The sequence below is a fragment of the Cetorhinus maximus genome, chromosome 31 (genome assembly GCF_964194155.1).
Source record: "Cetorhinus maximus chromosome 31, sCetMax3.hap1.1, whole genome shotgun sequence".
Taxonomy (NCBI): Eukaryota; Metazoa; Chordata; class Chondrichthyes; order Lamniformes; family Cetorhinidae; genus Cetorhinus; species Cetorhinus maximus.
Window position 1 is genome coordinate 18,344,398 of NC_135909.1, and position 17,581 is coordinate 18,361,978.

Consider the following 17,581-nt stretch of genomic DNA (forward strand, 5'->3'; position numbering starts at 1 on the left):
TTGTGTTCAGAGGTTTACAATTTGCTCGGCTGGTTTCATTTCTTTCCTGGCGCTGCTTTCTTAGCCTTTGCTGCTTTCACTTTGGGCTTGGCCTTCGACGATTTATCCACTTTTTTTAAAACCTTTCCGCCCGTCACCTTCTTGGCGGGAGATTTTTTCTTCAGCGCTGCTTTCTTCACCGCCTTTTTTGGAGTTGCCGCCTTCTTGCTGCTTGTTTTCTTGACTGTTGCTTTCTTCGCTGGGGATTTCTTGGCTGTTACTTTCTTGGCTGGAGATTTCTTAGCTGCTGGTTTTTTTGTTTTCACCTTCTTGGCCGCTGGTTTCTTGACTAAAGATTTCTTGGCTGTTGGTTTCTTCTCCTTCTTTCCCACTTTCCCCTGGGATTCCTTCTTAGGGATTTTGAAGGAGCCGGAGGCGCCCTGTCCCTTTACCTGCACCAGGGAGCCGCTCTCCACCTTCCTCCTGATACTGAGCCTGATCTGGGAGCCGAGCTTCCCCACATCGACACCGCTGCCAGACAAAGCTTTCTTTATCGCGGCCAGGGACATCCCCTTGCGATCGCTGCAACCCGCCACAATCTTGAGGATCTGTTCGCCTAACTTGGGACCGGCTGCCTTCGATCGGGAAGCCGCCTTCTTCTTCTTGGGAGGTTTGACTTGAGCGGCAGCGGCTGGAGGAGCCGTTTCGGCGGCTGCAGTATCAGTCATATCCGAGACTGTGTGTAAAATCTCTCTGACAGTCAGAACTGGATCAGAAATGAAAGCAGTGGTGGCGGCTCAGAGCAACTTAAAGACAGAGAGCGGACGGGGCAGAGACAACCTGCTGTCAGCTCCCGGCTCCTCCAGCCTCTCTGTGTTTCTCTCTCCTCATAAACTCCCCAATTCCACTTCAAATTGGACATTTCAGATTCCCACACTCGCTTCCTTCTGTTAACAAAATCCGAATCTTTGTTGTCGAGAAAGTTCCATCCGAATTAAAGGCAGAAATTTCGATTTAAACCCGTTTCTTTGCTGCTTTGATCGCGCCCTCTCAGCCGAGCGCTGACTTCTTCTCTGTGTTTCCATTGAAATCTTGAAATTAACGAAAACTTTACCTTAAATTCTCTCTTCAGGGCTGAGCAGGGGAGCATCGCGATCCAATTACAGGGAAATCTTGTGATTTTACACAAGAAGGACTCGGAAATCTGTCGCTGAGGCCGAACACACAAACACAGAGACATTAGTCTAACCCGCCCGCCCCTTTAACACACTCTCGCAGATACAATGTTCACATCTGCACATTGACAGGACAAACTGTGGCTCAGATTTACAGCTCCCAGGACAGGCTTTCCTCTCCTCTCGGCCTGTGCTGTGGATTCACGGGGATTAGTTGTAGTTTCCCAGCTCTGTAACTGTTCAACCCTCTGAGACCGGAGCTGCTCACAGTGTCTGTTCCCCAGATTCAGGAGGCTGCAGCCAATCACAGCTGTGCCTGGGTTAACCCGTAACTGGTTTAAATTATGATCTTGTTCAGAAGCAGATTTATTTTTTGATCATTTGAAGACACAGATTGTGTGCACTCAGCCACTAAACAACACTATCCCGCCTTCATGTGGAGTTCAAAAGAGAGGGGGTGGAGGGATTGATAGAGACAGAGTGAGTGAGGGCGGTGAGACACAGACAATGCATCAGTTGCAGAAATCCTTGTAAGCTCTGGTTTTACCCAGAAAGATTCTCGTGGAGAGGCAGAAGCTGCAGTTTCAGATTGCAATGATATTGTAACAGAGACATATTATTAATCCCACACTCAGGAAAAATGCTGTATTTTAACAGAAGAGAGGCAGTATAAACTATAAGGTCCAGTTCTAAAAATTGTGCAAAGGTCAGAGGGACCTTTAGATCTTTGTAGGTGACACGAGATTTTGAGGGAGTAGTTTGGAAAGCAGATGGGATCATTGGTTTCATCAACAGAGGTACTGAGCATACAAGCAGGAACGTTATGTTTAACATCTATAAAGCTCTGGTTAGGCAGCAACTAGAATATTGTGTCCATTTCTGGTCACCACACTTTTGGAAGAATGTGAGAGTCGTTGAGACGGTGCAAAGGAGATTTACTAGAATAGCTCCAGGCATGAGGGGTTATAGCTGCAAAGTTTGTTTGCGGAATCCAGAGCTGTTCTCCTTGAAGCAGCCGAGATTGAGGGGAGGTCTGAGAGAGGTGTACAAGATTGTTTAGATCAGGTAGACAAAGGAAGGCAGTTCCCATTAGCTGAGAGTAGAAGGATTAGGAGACACGGATTTAAAATTTAAGACAAGATGTGCCGGGGGGAAGTCTGGAAGAACATTGTTACTTTCTGGGTTATCTCCTGGATCTTGATCCCGATGGGCATCGTGGAAACGGAGATGGTGAATGATTTCAAATGGAAATTGGGTGGGCGCCTGTGGGAAAAAAAGTTGCAGGCGTAGAGCAGGAGAATGGGACTGACTGGATTATTCTACAGGCAGGCAGTATGGACTGGATGGGCCGAATGGCTTCCTTCTGAGCAGCAATGTCTCCATGACTCTATGACTGTATGTCTCTTTGACAGTCTCAGTGAGTGAGAAACAGTGGCCCATGTTTAAACCTCAGTTCCCTGTTGTACACCCTGCAGCTCAGGGCTGTTAGGTTTCACTCTCAGTGAGTGAGTGTTTCACTCAGATTGAATTAATCTGGAGAGTTCCTGTCTGATATTAACTCCTGCCCGGTCCCAGCAAACACCCCGACTCCCGGGTTCCTCCAGTGTTTCTGTAGGATTGCTTTGTGAAGACAGGTCCCTGAACATCAAACAAGCTGAACAGAAAAATCCCAGGTTGTGTCTCTTAATGGGGCGAGTCCCAGTTTTCACCATCCCCTTTCCCATGAGCTCCAGATCATTTGCTGATCTCGGATAAAAGTGAATTGGAAAACGTTTCACTGCAAAATGGTTTCATGGAATGTTATAGAATTCTGCGCATGCGTCATTCCGACCCACCAGAGCTCAATGGGTGGGAGCAGAAGAGCGCATGCACGCGGCTCTCCCCCAGTTTTATCTGGGACAGGATGAGCCACCAATGGAATGACTCCGGTCCTGGGGGAATGGAACAAACAGCAGCCTCCTGGGAGGAGGGAGACAGAATGGCAAGAAGCTGTTATTGAAAATCACTGCTGCTTTCTCTCCGCAAAGCAACAGTGAATATTCCTGGTTGAGTTCACACTCCCCTGGTTTGTTGATATTGGACAGTGAAGAGTGGGAACAGAGCCGGACAGTCAGGATGTGGGGAGTCAGACAAAGAGCAGCTATTGTAGGCACAAGGTGTGAAGACAGGCACGTTTTAAACAGTGGCTGTTTGGTTTCGGTGACAGTTTTATTAGTGGAGATGGCGTCGTAGCAGGAATCTAGAGTTCCAAGTTAATGAACATAAGAACAGAAGGAATAAAGAGCAGGAATAGGCCACTCGGCCCCTCGAATTTGCTCCACCATTCAGTAAGGTCATGGTTGATCTGATTGTAACCTCAACTCCACGTTCCTGCCTCCCCTCGGTAACCTCTCACCCATTTGCTTTCAAGAGTCTACCCCTGCTTTAAAAGTATTAAGAGACTCCGCTTCCACCCTCTTTTGAGGAAGAGAGTTCCAAAGACTCAAGAACCTCAGCAAGAATAAAAAGTCTCCTCATCTCTGTCTTAAATGGACGACCCGTTATTTTTAAACTGTGACCGTGAGTTGTAGATTCTCCTCCAAGAGGAAACATCCTGTCCACATTTGCCGTGTCAAGACACATCAGGACCCCCTTAAGATAATGTTATGGAGGCGCGGGATCAAATCCCACCACCGCTGCCGGTGACATATAATTTTAAAAAATCTTGAAAGTCACATTGATAAAAACCCATCTGGCTCACGCACTCTCCTCCTCCGTTTGAACGAATAGACATTCCTGAGACTTGGGCTCACTGCCGGACTAACTTAGTGCAAACAAAAACAGAAAATGCTGGAAAAACTCAGGAGGTCTAACAGCATCTGTGGAGAGAAAGACAGAGTTTACCTTTCATGTCTGTATGACTCTTAAACGTTAACTCTGTCTTTCTCTCCATAGATGCGGTTAGACCTGCTGAGTTTTTTCAGCATTTTCTATTTTTCTTTCAGATTTCCAGCATCTGCACTATTTTGCTCTTATCTCACTGTGCTGTTGGTGCTTGTGGAACTGGTGTCTCTGCTCTCTGTGAGTGATACTGTACTTACTGTGTGAGAAGGAGCTGGCTGCACTTCTCCTTTTGTCACCGAATCACTACTTTGATTCTGCTGCTTTCAAATATTTGCCTGTCGGAAGAAAAAGGTATTTATAATAATCCAAAGAGAGAGGAGGTAGCAAATACAAAATAGACCAACGCATTTGTTTCAATTAATAGTCATTGCAAAAAAACAGAAAATTAAAAGCAGTGACACAAGCAGGGTCTGGTCTGAAGGGCAATTCGGGATAGGCAACAGATTCTGGCCTTGTCAGCGACTCCTACATCCCGTGAACAAATAAAAATATAAGTAGATCCTGAGAGTGGGAAGTAGTAATTTGACCTGTGCAGAACTCCCTGCTCTGTCACTCAGTCCCATTCATGGAGCAGTGGAATGTTTATGGATGGCAGGAAATTGTTGTAAAATAATCCAAATCCTTGGTCTGCAGTAGCCGGGTGCTGCAGGACAGTCGTGGAATCAGACACTGACTCTGTTCAGAGTGGAAGAGAGAGAGAGAGAGTGGAAGCAAATCATCCTCTATCCCGAAGGTCTGAATAATAATAAGAATAATGGAGACATTCAGATACAGAATTAACCCCACTTCCCCTGGCAGTAATGGGGTCCGATAGACACAGAATGATTCCAACATTGACATTCAGTAACACTGCCTGAAACAGAATTAATCTCACCCTCACATATAGTACCAGGCATTGACCCATAAGAAGAAATCCTACTCTCACAAATTGTTCCAGAGACAGAGATGCAGAATGAATCCTACACTCACAAACACTATCTGTGATGGACATATACAGAACAAATCTTGCTCACGTCTACTAACAGAGTTCTCAGGATGTATCGCACAATCACATTCACTCCTAGAAGGTAACAGATACAGTCAAGAATTGATGACTTTTTTCCAGTTGTGGCTTAACCAGATTTTAACACAAGAAGAGGGAACATCTGAACACAACATGGAACACGTTAATATAACAGGGAACATCGAGGACCCAGGAAGAAAATATTTTCCCAACAGAAAACATCTTCACTGAGCAACAGAGAACATATTTACAGTATAGGAGCATCTTGAGACAACAGAGAACATGTTTACACAGCTGGCAACACGTCTGCACGACAGGGAGGCACGTTACACAACAGTGAAGATCTCTCAACAGCAGAGTGCACAGTTACACAACAGGGAGCACACTTTACGCAACAGGGGCACAGTCACACAACGGAGAACACAGTTAAAAAACAGAGGACACAGTTACACAGTAGAGGGCGGAGTTACATAACAGAGAGCACAGCTCCACAACAGAGGGCACAGTTAAACAACAGAGGGCACAGTAACACAGCAGACAGCACAGTTACACAACAGATATCACAATTACACAACAGAGAGCACAGATAAACAACAGTGGGCACAGTTTCACAATTGAGGTCGGAGTTACAGAACAGAGAGCACAGTTACACAAGAGAGCACAGTTGCACAACAGAGGGCAGACTTACACAGCAGAGGGCACAGTAACACAGCAGAGAGCACAGTTGCACAACAGAGAACACAGTCTCGCCAACAAAGAGCAAAGTTATTCAACAGAGAGCACAGTTATACAACAGGGTGCGCATACACAAAACAGAATGCACAGTTACAAAAAAAGGGCACAGGTCCACAACAGAGATCACCGTTACACAACAGGGTGCACAGAGACACAACAGGGTGCACAGTTACACAGCAGGACTCATTATTACAAACCGGGGACATCTCTGACAAACGGAATGGTTTGGACAAATGATCAGTTTCTCCACCTCAGTGTCTTGCTAATTTGCTCGGCATCGTTCTCTGTCATCTTGTGTATCCTGGCAGCCTCTTGCTGCCTTTTTTTCTGTGTTTTTTTTGTCTTTTTCTGGTGTTGCAAAGTGGAATTGTGCAGCCAAGGTGATCCTCCCAACACATCGCTCAAAAGCACAAAGCAAGTGACTATTTATCTCCCTAATACACAAAGTAACATTCATCCACAGCTGACAATGTGTAGCAGAGTGGCGCAGCGGAAGCGTGCTGGGCCCATAACCCAGAGGTCGATGGATCGAAACCATCCTCTGCTATTTATACTCCCACAAATTTATCTAATTTTTCTTTACAGTTTGCAGGTCTTAACATTGGAATCTCGCTTCCTGTAAACACTTCAGTTTGCAACAAATATCCCAAATTGTTTTTATTTACACGAGGACACGAGCTGCAATTGCTGCAAACACACACCAGCCGAGACCAGCCCATTTCTCGCAACGAGCTGGCACAGTCTGAATATTCTTCTCTCGTTCACTATCACTCCATCATTACCTGAATAAGAAATTTCTAAGATGGAAAAATATCGTGAAGTTGATATTTATTAGGTGCAGTATGTCCGATCTAAATGACACCCTGCAGTAATTCATCATTTTAATTTGGACAACAGCTTCCTTCACTGCGACATGTACCATCGAGGACGAGAGAATCATCATAGTGAAGACAGCATCATGTCAAAGGCAGTTAATCAATATTAGGGCAGATATCACAGTTCCTGCTTAATTACTGGTTTAAAACGTGGAATTCAGTTCCAAATTCACCATGAAGTTTCCTTCCTTGGGCCTTGCGTCAGACACCTATTATACTGAAATCACCTTTGAGTGCCTCTGATTGTTTCCTTTAGCCGTTTAGTAGCTGTTCACATTTTAATCTGTTCAGCTTCCTGCTCATTCTGCCCTTACCGACCTTACTTAAGGTGAAAATTATTACATTTCTGTGACCATTCCCTGCCTCTAACATATTGTGGTCACTCGTTGCCAGATGCTCATTTACTTTCAGAATATTAACTCTCTCTCGTTAGTTATTAATAAATCTAATATAATTTTTTTCTCTTGTGGTTTCCAAATCTGGGTGGATGGCAGGAGAGGTTAAAAGACAAAAGAGTTGATGGTGCAAGGTTAAGGTACATGTTCAAGTAACAAAACCAAAGATGTGTCTAAAGGAGGTGTGAATGATGGGATGATGAACAGCTGCCATCCAAAAGCATAAACAAGATAAAAATGTGAATATCCAATGGAAAAGATACATAATGGGGATTGAGTTTACATTCTCAACTTGTTGGACTCAATGTTGAGACTGGAAGGTTTTAACGTGCTCAATTTAAAGATGAGACACGGTTCCTCAAGTTTACACTGAGATTCATTAGAACACTGCAGGATACCAAGGACAGAAACGTCAGTGTAAGAACAAGATGTAAAATTAAAATCACAGGAGATCGTAAACTCAGTGTCGTATTTGCTGACCGAGCAGATGTTCATCAAAGCAATCACTGAAACTGTCTAACATCGATCAGACCACCATTGTGAACAGTGAATACGGGGTGCCAAATTGAAGAAAGTACACATAAATCACTGTTTCAGCTGGAATGAGTGTTTTGGTAAGGACAGGTAATATTCCATACCAACACTGCTAATTTACCTTCCTTTTTTCTCAACTGGTTATCTCTCCTATCTGTGATTGACAGGGCCCTCAAGCATTTCTGTTCCATTTCGCGAGCTCTGCTCTCACCAATTTGCTCTCTCCCAGAACGCTTTTAGGCTTCCTTTGTCCTCACCCTCCTCCCCAACATCTTCCACATTGAATGGATCATCCCTTGTCATTTCTTTGTCAGGCAGCGAGTTGTTGTGGTCTTGAATGCTCTGCCGAAAATGGTGGTGCATGCCGATTAAAAATAAACTTTCAAGAGTAAACACAGGAGGGACAATGTTTTAAGGCTATTGTAAAGGAGAATGGGAGTGGGGCTGATTTTCTTTAAAAGAGCTTGCACAGAAACTATTAACACAAAAGCTTCCCCCCGCGTTAGAGTTTATAATGAAATGGCCGATAACGCTTCCCAGAATGCTCTGGGAGATATTAAACGGCCTATCTCTCCCAGAAGGACCGCAGTGCGCAGGCGCAAACAGGTCTGTCACCGGAAATCCTGTCTACGCCGAGCATGAGCCGTTCAGCTCGAGCGTGGTTGAGCGGAGCGTCACCAACACCGAGTCTCAGCGGCTCTCAGAGCCCGAATTAGAGCCGCTGGGTCCCCTGCTCTTCCTGATATATATTGTTGACCTACTCCTTGGTGTATGGGGCACCATTTCAAAATTTGCGGATGACATGAAACTTGGAGGTATTGTGAACTGTGAGGAGGATAGTGTTAAACTTCAAAAGGACAGAAGCATATTGGTGAAATGGGCCGATAAGTTCGACCTCAGAATGACCCGGGGCCGGCCCTGGGGAGCATGCACACTCTCAATGCCGGGGAAGTCAGTGCATTAAATAGAGCGGTTTCTGGGATGCAGGGAATTGTGGGAACTGCAGTCACCATGGGCAGATGTTAGTAAGTGTTTTATTGCAGGTTGATTGTCAGTGACCCGAAATATGAACTCCTTTTCTTTCTCCACAGATGCTGTCTGATGTGCTGTGTATTTCTAGCATTTTCTCTCTTTATTTCAGGTTGCCACTATCCACATGATGTTTTCAGTGAATTGTTGCAGGTGTTGCTCACAAAACCAAGGTCAGAAACACAAACTGACAAATGAAGAATGCTTTTGAATCAGAATGGATGTTGCACGTGGAAGCCGTTCCTCGCTTACTTTGAAGGTATGTTCTTGTTGGCTGATTTAGAACTGGAGAGTAGAGAGAGAAGGTGATGGGTTTAACCGCGAGCACTTTTGAGAACAGTAGGGCCCAAGCATTTCTGACATAAGGTCATTAACTGTTTCCTGTACAGTAACAGAGACGGACAGGGAGTTGATTTCACATTCACATGTAATAGCAGAGAGTCACCGACAGTGTTAATTCCACCCACACTCATATTGTAAGAGATATTGACGGAGAGTTAATTCATCTTATCATAGAATGATTACAGCACAGAAGGAGGCCATTCTGCCCATTATGTCTATGCTGGCCTTCTGAAGGAGCAAATCACCTCATGCCACTTCACTGCCTTTTCTACATAGCCCTGCACATTTTTCCTTTTTGGATAATAATCCAATTCTCTGTTGAATTCCTTGATTGAACCGGCCTCTACTACATTCTCAGGCACTTCTCTGATCCACATACTGCATGACAAGATTTTTCCTCATGCTGCCATTGCTTATTTTGCCAATTAGCTTAAATCTGCGTCCATTGGTCCTCTACATTTCCATCAATGGGAATAGAAGTCTCCCTGTCTGCTTTGCCACACTCGTAACAACAAAGAATGACAGAAAATTAATTCCACATACATACAGTAATGCATATCAAACTCACTTACAGTGATAGACTCTAACAGAGAGTTAATTTCACACTCAGATCCGGTAACAGACATTGACAGGAAGGCAATTCCACAATCACACACAGCACCCAAGACTGTTAGAAATTAATTTCACACTCACTCACAGTAACTGAGACTGGCAGAGAGTGAATACCACACTCACAGCATAATTGAGGCTGACAGGTACAGAATTAATTCCGCATTCACGTACAGCAACAGAGGTTGACATGTAAGGTACGAATTCCAAACCCACAGACAGTACCAGAGACAAAATGATAGAGATTCAATTCTTCACTCACATGACAGAGACTCAGAGTTAATATCGTACTTATATACAGTAACATAGATTGACAGATGATGAGTGTGGAATTTACTTTTTTGAAGTAGCAGAGCCTGAAAAGGAGTTATTTCTATGGCCTGATACAGTAACCGAGACTGACAGATACAGAATCAATTCCACGTTCTGATACAGTGACAGAAACTGACAGAGTTAATTCTATATTCACCTACAATAACAGATTATCATCCAAAGAGTGAATTTCACACTCATGTACAGTAACTGACATGATTGTGTAAAAAGCTAAATCCGCACTTGCACACATGACAGAGATTGAAAGTTAAGGTTAACAATATAGGAAGGATCTGAATGCATTGGAGAGAGTGCAGAAGAGGTTTATGAGAATGGTTCCAGGGATGAGACACGTCAGTTATGAGGAAAGATTGGAGAAGTTTGGACTGCATTCCTTGGAGAGGAGAAGGCTAAGAGGAGACTTGATAAAAGCTTTCAAAGTCATGAGGTTTGTGGACGGAGTAGATATAGAGATACTGTTCTCGCTTGTAAACGGATCGAGAACCAGAGGGCATGGTTTTAAAGTGTTTTACAAAAGAAGCAGCGAGCCATTAGGTTTTGGAATGCACTGCCTGGAATTGTGGTGGAGGCAGGTTCAACTGAGTCATTCAAGAGGGCATTGAATGATTATTTGAATAGAAACAATGGGCAGGGTTATGGCGCAAAGGCAGGAGATTGGCACTAAGTTAAAATGCTCAGAGAGCCGGTGCAGGCACGATGGGTCAAATGGCCTCTTCTATAGCGTAACGATTCTGTGAATTCACACTCACAATAACAGAGACTGACTGATAGAGAGTTAATTCCACACACTCAGTAACAGAAGCTAACAGATTGTTTGTTTATTCCTCAATCATACACTTTAACACAGACAGACTAATATGACTAATTTCTCTCAGTCTCTGTTGTTGTAAGTTAATCCCTCACTGAAATATTAATGGAAATTGGCAGGTTCTTAACTGGACTCCCAGATGTCATAACAAAGACTGGAAAAGAGAATTCCACACTCACAGTAACTGAGACTGACCGATAGAGAGGTAATTCCACATTCACATACAGTAACAGAGACTGACGTGTTAATTCCATATTCTCAGACAGCTATAGACTGACAAAGATTGAATTCCACACTCATATACAGTTTCATAGGCAGTTCGAGAGTTAGTTCCACTCTCATAACCGTAAAAGAGACTGACAGAGATTTAAATTACACATTCACATTCAGTGAGTGATGGACAGAGAATCAATTCCACCCTCACATGCAGATCAGACTGAATTAATTCCACACTGAAATACAGCCAAAGAGACTGACAGACAGAGGGTTAATTCCACACTGACAAATTAAAAATATAAGAAAGAGAAACAGGAGGCCATTCAGCCCATCAGGCCAGCTTTACCATTCCAGAAGACCATAGCTGATCTGATTGTGGCCTCAAACCCATTTTCCCACCTGCCCTATAACCCTTGACTCTCCTGTAGATGAAAAATTCTGTCTAACTCGGCATGAATATATGTAATGACCCAGCCTCCACTGCTCTCTGAGGTGGAGAATTACAAAGATTAAGGACGTTCTGAGAGAAGAAATTCCTTCTCATCTTTGTCTTAAAAGGGAGATGTTTATTTTTAAACTGTGGCCCCTGGTTCTAGTTTCTCCACAAATGGAAACACTCCTCTCAACATCTACCCTGTCAAACCCCCTCAGAATCTTATTTGTTTGAATGAGATCACCTCTCATTCTTCGAAACTCCTATGTGGTTCAGCCCAACCTGCTTAAACATTCCTCATAAGACAATTCCTTCATCTCTGGAATCAGTTTAGTCAAACTTCTCTGCCCCCTATGCAATTATATCCCCCTTTAAATAAAGAGACTACGACATAACACAGTACTCTCGGTGTAGTCTCACCAATGCTGTGTAGCTGTAGCAAGACTTCCCCACTTTGATACTCCCCCCCCCCCCCCCCCCCCCCGGGAATAAAGGCCAACATTCCATTTCCCTTCCTAATTACTCGCTGCAGCTGCACATTAACTTCTTGTGATTCATGTACAAGGAGATCTTGATCCCTCTGTACTGCAACATTCTGCAGTCTCTCTCCACAGTATCGAAGGAGGCCATTCAGCCTATCGAGTCTGCACTGGCTCTCTGAAAGAGCATTCTGCCTCATCCCATTCTCCTCCCTTGTCCCCGTAACCTTGCACATTCTTTCCTTTCAGGTAGCAGTCCAATTCCCTTTTGAATATCTCAAATAAACCTGCCTCCACCACCCTTTGAGGAAGTTTGTTCCAGACTCCAGCCACCCTCTAGGTGAAAAAAGTTTACATTTTAAGTTAAACGTCATGAGTCTATCTCACATCACATTTACTCCTTTTGCCAATTATTTTGAGTCTGTGCCTTCTGGTTCTTAATGTTTTATTGAGTGAGAACAATTTCTCATTATTTACTCTGTCCATACCCCTCAAGATCTTGAATACATCTATTAAGTCTCCTTTCAGCCTTCTTTTCTCCAGGGAAAACAGTCCCGACCTCTCCAATCTATCCTCGTAGCTACAGTTCTTTATCTTGGAATCATTCTCGTGAATCTCCTCTGTACTCTCTCCAATGCCTTCACATCCTTCTTTAAGTATGCCACCCAGAACTGGACCCAGTACTCCAAATGAAGCCTAAAAAGCGACCTATACAAGTTCAACATGACCTCCTTATTCTTCACAGTGATGGAATCTTGTACTCAGTGCCCCTGTTAATAAAGCCTAACATTCTATATGCTTTATTACCTGCTCCCTCAACATGCTCCACCATCTTCAATGACCTATGTACATATACAATTCGGTCCCTCTGTTCCTGCACCTCCTTTAGAGGCTCTGCCTTTATTTGATACAGACTCACTATATTTTTCCTACTGAAATTAATCACCTGACACTTCTCTGCATTGAACTTCAGCTGCCACTTGCCTGCCCAATCCAGCAACATGTCTATGTCCTTTTGAAGTTCAAGACTATCCCATTCACAGTTTACAATGTTTCCAATCTTCCGATCATCTGCAAATTTTGAGATTTCTTATCTCCCTGCACACCACAGTCTAGGCCATTAATATATATATCATTTGAATAATGTTTTGTTTTTCTATTCTTCCCATCAAATTTTCCCACATTGTATTCCATCTGCCAAATGTTTGCCCACTGATTTAACCTTTCTATATCCTCTTGCAGACACTTTCTGTACCCCTCACAACCTGCTTTCCCACCAATCTCTGTATTGTCTGAAAATGTGGTGATGCTCTCTCCATTCATCTGAGTGATTAATATAAATTGTAAATAGCTGAGAACCCAGCACTGATTCCTGTGACACTCTACTGGTTACAGTTTGCTAACTTGAAAGTGTACCCACTTCCATAGGATAACAGAGATTGACGGACGGAGAGTTAATGACACTCACATTATTATAGATTGACAGAGAGCAAATTCCACACTCAGCCAGTAACAGAGATTCACAGTGTGTTAATGCCACACTAAAAGTATTGGAGACTAAAGGATAGAGAATTAATTCACACTCACATAAAGTAACAGAGACTGTCAAAGAGAGAGTTAATTCTATATTCAATTACTCTCAACGAATGAAAGAAATGCTGCACTCACATACAGTTAATTCTGTTAATACAGTTAACTGCTGACAGTTAATTCCACTCTCACATGCAATAACAGAGATGAACAGAGAATTAATGCCCCACTTACATACAGTAATGTAGAATACCAGATACAGAATTAATTCTGCCCTCTCACACTAATGAAGATGGACAGAGAGGTAATTCCACACTGAAACTCAGGAACAAATACTGACAGATGAGAGTTAATTGTGCACTCACACACAGTAATGGAGATGAGGGAGAGTTACTTCCACATTGGCATACAGCAATAGAGGCTGACAGATACTGAATTAATTCCACACTCTTACAGACTAATGTTTAATGATAGGTAGAAAGTTATCATAATTCTGCCCTGAAACATAGCAACAGAGACTGATGGATAGAGAGTTAATTGTGCAGATTGACTGATATTGGGGATTAATTAATTCCACATTCACATAACGTAACAGAGATGGTCAGAGAGAGAGTTAATTCCACACTCTCATACAATAGCAGTGACCTGGTTCACACTTGAAGAATTCATCTGACATGCATCATACGGCCTCTTCATTATTTCATCATATTTTCTATCTTCCTCATTATCCAAGGAGCCCTGGCTTTGGTTCCCCTCCCTTTCCCCCTATTGGAAAGTACCTAGTCTGTACCTGAAACATCTCCTCCTGAAAGATCACCCATTGTTCTGTTACAGTTTTTCCTGTCAGTCTCTAGTTCCATTTCACCCTGGCTAAATCCCCTCTCCTCCCATTGAAGTTCGCTCCCTTCCAATCACTCTTACCCAAGGGTCCACCCACAGACACTTGGTTCACGAGGCCAACCTTGGCCCACCTCCTTCCCCAGCACCAGATCCAGCAATGCCTCCTTCCTAACTGGACTGAGAACATTCTGGTCGAGGAAGTTCTCCTAAACACATTTCAGAAATCCCCAGATATCACCGCTCTATAGTTCTTATACATCTCTGTGATTTCCCTGCGTATTTGCTTCTCTATCTCACCACACCTCCATTTTTTTCCTTCTCTCTCTTTTCTGAACACTTTTTGCCTTGAATATGAACCCGATCCTCACCATTTTTAAATCACGTTTTCATCATTGCCCCCACATCATTTCCCCACATGGCTCTTTGTGCTTCTAGCTCACCAGATTTATTCACCAGACTTTGTGCGATCACGCACATACATTGTAAACCTGTCCTTGTATTCCTCTTAGATTCCTTCTTCATCTACTCCTATCTTATATGGTTCTACTTCCTTCTCTAGTTATTGCTCTTTTCTACTTCTTTATAGTGGTGCCCACCCCCTGCCAGTTCAGTTCAAACCCTCCCCAACCTCACAAGTGACCCTCCTCACGAGGACATTGGTCCCAGCCTTGTCATGGTGCAACCTGTTCCTTTGGAATAGGTGTTTCCTGTCCCAGATCTGGTCCCAATGTCCCAAGAATCTGAAGCTCCCCCCCCACCTCCTGCACTGGCCTCAAGCCATGTATTGATGCTCCCTATTTATTTCTACTCTCGTTATCACGTGGCACTGGCAGTAATCCTGAGATTACCCCCTTCGAGTGCTACATTTTAACTCCCTCCCCAGCTGCTGAAATTCTGACTGAGGGACCTCAATACCTGACCCCCCTGTATTATTGACACTGACGTGTACAACAACCTCTGGCTCACTCCCTTCCCCCTGCAGAATAATCTGCACCCTCTCCGTGATGTCCTTTACTCTGGCACCAAGGAGCGAACACATCATGCGGGACTCACAATGATGGTTACAGAAATGTCTGTCTGTCCCCCTGACTATGGAATCTCCTATAATGACTGCATTTCTACTCTTTGCTGTTCACTGCTGTGCAGTTTCTTGCCCATTGATGCCATGGTCTGGACTGCACTCCTTCAGGGTGTCACCATTCCCAGCAGTCTCCAATGCTGAGTACCAGTTTGACAGTGAGAACTGTGACTACGGGAGAGTGAGGTTAAAACAGAGAGACTTCGGGAGAGAGAGCTTAACACAGACAGACTTTGGGAGGGAGAGGTTAAAACAGTGAGGATTCGGGACAGAGGTTAAAACAGTGAGGATTCGGGACAGAGGTTAAAACAGTGAGGATTCGGGACAGAGGTTAAAACAGTGAGGATTCGGGACAGAGGTTAAAACAGTGAGGATTTGGGACAGAGGTTAAAACAGCGAGGATTCGGGACAGAGAGGTTAAAATGGCAAACTTTGGGACAGAGAGGTTAAAACACAGACCCTTCCGGAGGGAGAGGTTAAACAAGCAAGACTTCGGGAGAGAGAGGGTGAAAGCAGCGAGACTCAAGTGGGATTAAGGGTAAAATAAAAGCAAGAGTCCATATTCTGTTTAGTTAAGTTATGCCTGGGGAGCTCAGTGCTGTGATTTGCACATCCTGTGCTATGTGGGAAATCCTAGACTCTCCCGGTGGTCTGGATGACCATGTGTGCAGGAGGTGCCTCCGACTGGAGGAACTCGAGCTCCTGGTTTTGCAGCTTGAGCGGCAGATGGGGGCATTACGGTGCATCCATGAGGCTCAGAGGCTCGTGAATAGCACGTTTCAGGACGTGGTCACCCTGCAGCTGAAGGAGGTGCAGGCAGAGAGGGAATGGGTGACCACCAGACAGAAGAAGGGGACCAGGCAGGTAGTGAGGGAATCCCCGAGTGCACCACACTTGCAAACTGTTTTTCGGTCATGGAAAACGGTGAGAGTGACGGTTCCTCTGAGGAGGCCAACCAGAGCCAAGGCCATGGCACTGTGGGTGGCCCAGCTGCTCAGTGGGGGAGGACAGAGGCAATAGTGGGAAGGGATTCATTAGTGAGGGGAGTAAACAGGCGCTTCTGTGGCAATAGGCGTAACTCCTGGTTGGTATGTTGCATCCCAGGTAACAGGGTTAAGGATGTCACGGAACAGCTGCAGGGCATTCTGAAGGGGGAGGGTTAACAGCCAGAGGTCGTGGTCCATGTTGGGACCAATAACATAGGAAGAAAGAGAAATGAGGGCCTGCAAGCAGACTTTAGGGAATTAGGTAGGAAATTGAAAAGCAAGACTTCAAAGGTGGTAATCTGCAGATTACTCCCAGTGCCACACAGGAGTGAGTATAGGAGCAGAAGGATAGAGCAGATGAATGTGTGGCTGGAGAGATGGTGCAGGTGGGAGGGCTTTAGATTCCTGGGGCATTGGGACTGTTTCTGGGGTAGTTGGGACCTGTACAAGTTGGACAGGTTACATCTGAACAGGAGCAGGAGCAGCATCCTCACGGGGAGGTTTGCTAATGCTGTTGGGGTGGATTAAACTAAATTGTCAGGGGGTGGGATCCTGAAAAGTGGTTCAGAGGGGAGAGAAGCTGAGATGGAATTAGAAGTTAAAACACTAGTAAGTGAGTCTGGAAGGCAGAGGAAACATAGGCTGGTTAAGAAAGATGTGAGTTTAGCAAGGCTAAGTGGAATGCATTTTCATGCATGGAACCTGAGGAATAAGACAGACGAGCTGAGGGCACAAATTGGCATGTGAGAGTATGATATAGCTGTGACCGAGACTGAGCTAAAAGATGTGCAGGATTGGCAGCTCAACATTCCTGGTTACAGGGTATTCAGACATGATAGGGGGGTGCGGGTGAATAGAAGAGGAAGGGGGTAGCAATATTGATCAAGGAATCAATTATAGCAGTGAGGAGGGATCAAATGAAGCCATATGAGTAGAAGTAAAAAACACAGAAAGGGCAAACAAGCTGTTGGGTGAGATAGGGAGAGTTAGAGGATTAAATATGTAATCAAATTTCAGAGATGTGTAAGAATAATAAGGCAGCAATAGTCGGGGATTTTAACTACCCAAATATAACTGGGATATTTTCAATATGCAAGGTAGGGAGGGAGCAAAATTCTTATGTTGCATCCAGGAGAACATTTTTAGCCATTGCATAGAAAGCCCAACAAGGGAGCAGGCAGTTCTGGACCTAATAGTTGGAATGCGCCAGGGCTGGTGGAAGGCACATCAGTAGGGGAACATTTTGGAGATAGTGACCATAACTCAGTTAGATTCAGGATAGTTATGGAAAAGGATAAGGTTGGGCCAAGAATTAAAGT

At 44.3% G+C, this 17,581-nt stretch overlaps 2 protein-coding genes and 1 non-coding gene across 3 annotated transcripts in view; 2 read left to right on the top strand and 1 right to left on the bottom strand.

The window, feature by feature from the left end:
* Window positions 1–17,581, top strand: part of LOC144670308 (histone H2B-like) — a 518,579-nt gene that overhangs the window by 336,988 nt on the left and 164,010 nt on the right. The gene's annotated exons all lie outside the window — the stretch shown is intronic.
* Window positions 36–707, bottom strand: LOC144670281 (histone H1.5-like). The gene has a single exon (XM_078532769.1). It carries the CDS (start codon window positions 705–707, stop codon window positions 36–38), a length of 672 nt encoding a protein of 223 aa, XP_078388895.1.
* On the top strand, window positions 6,251–6,322 carry trnam-cau (transfer RNA methionine (anticodon CAU)). The gene has a single exon. It is a non-coding gene; the product is annotated as a tRNA-Met (tRNA).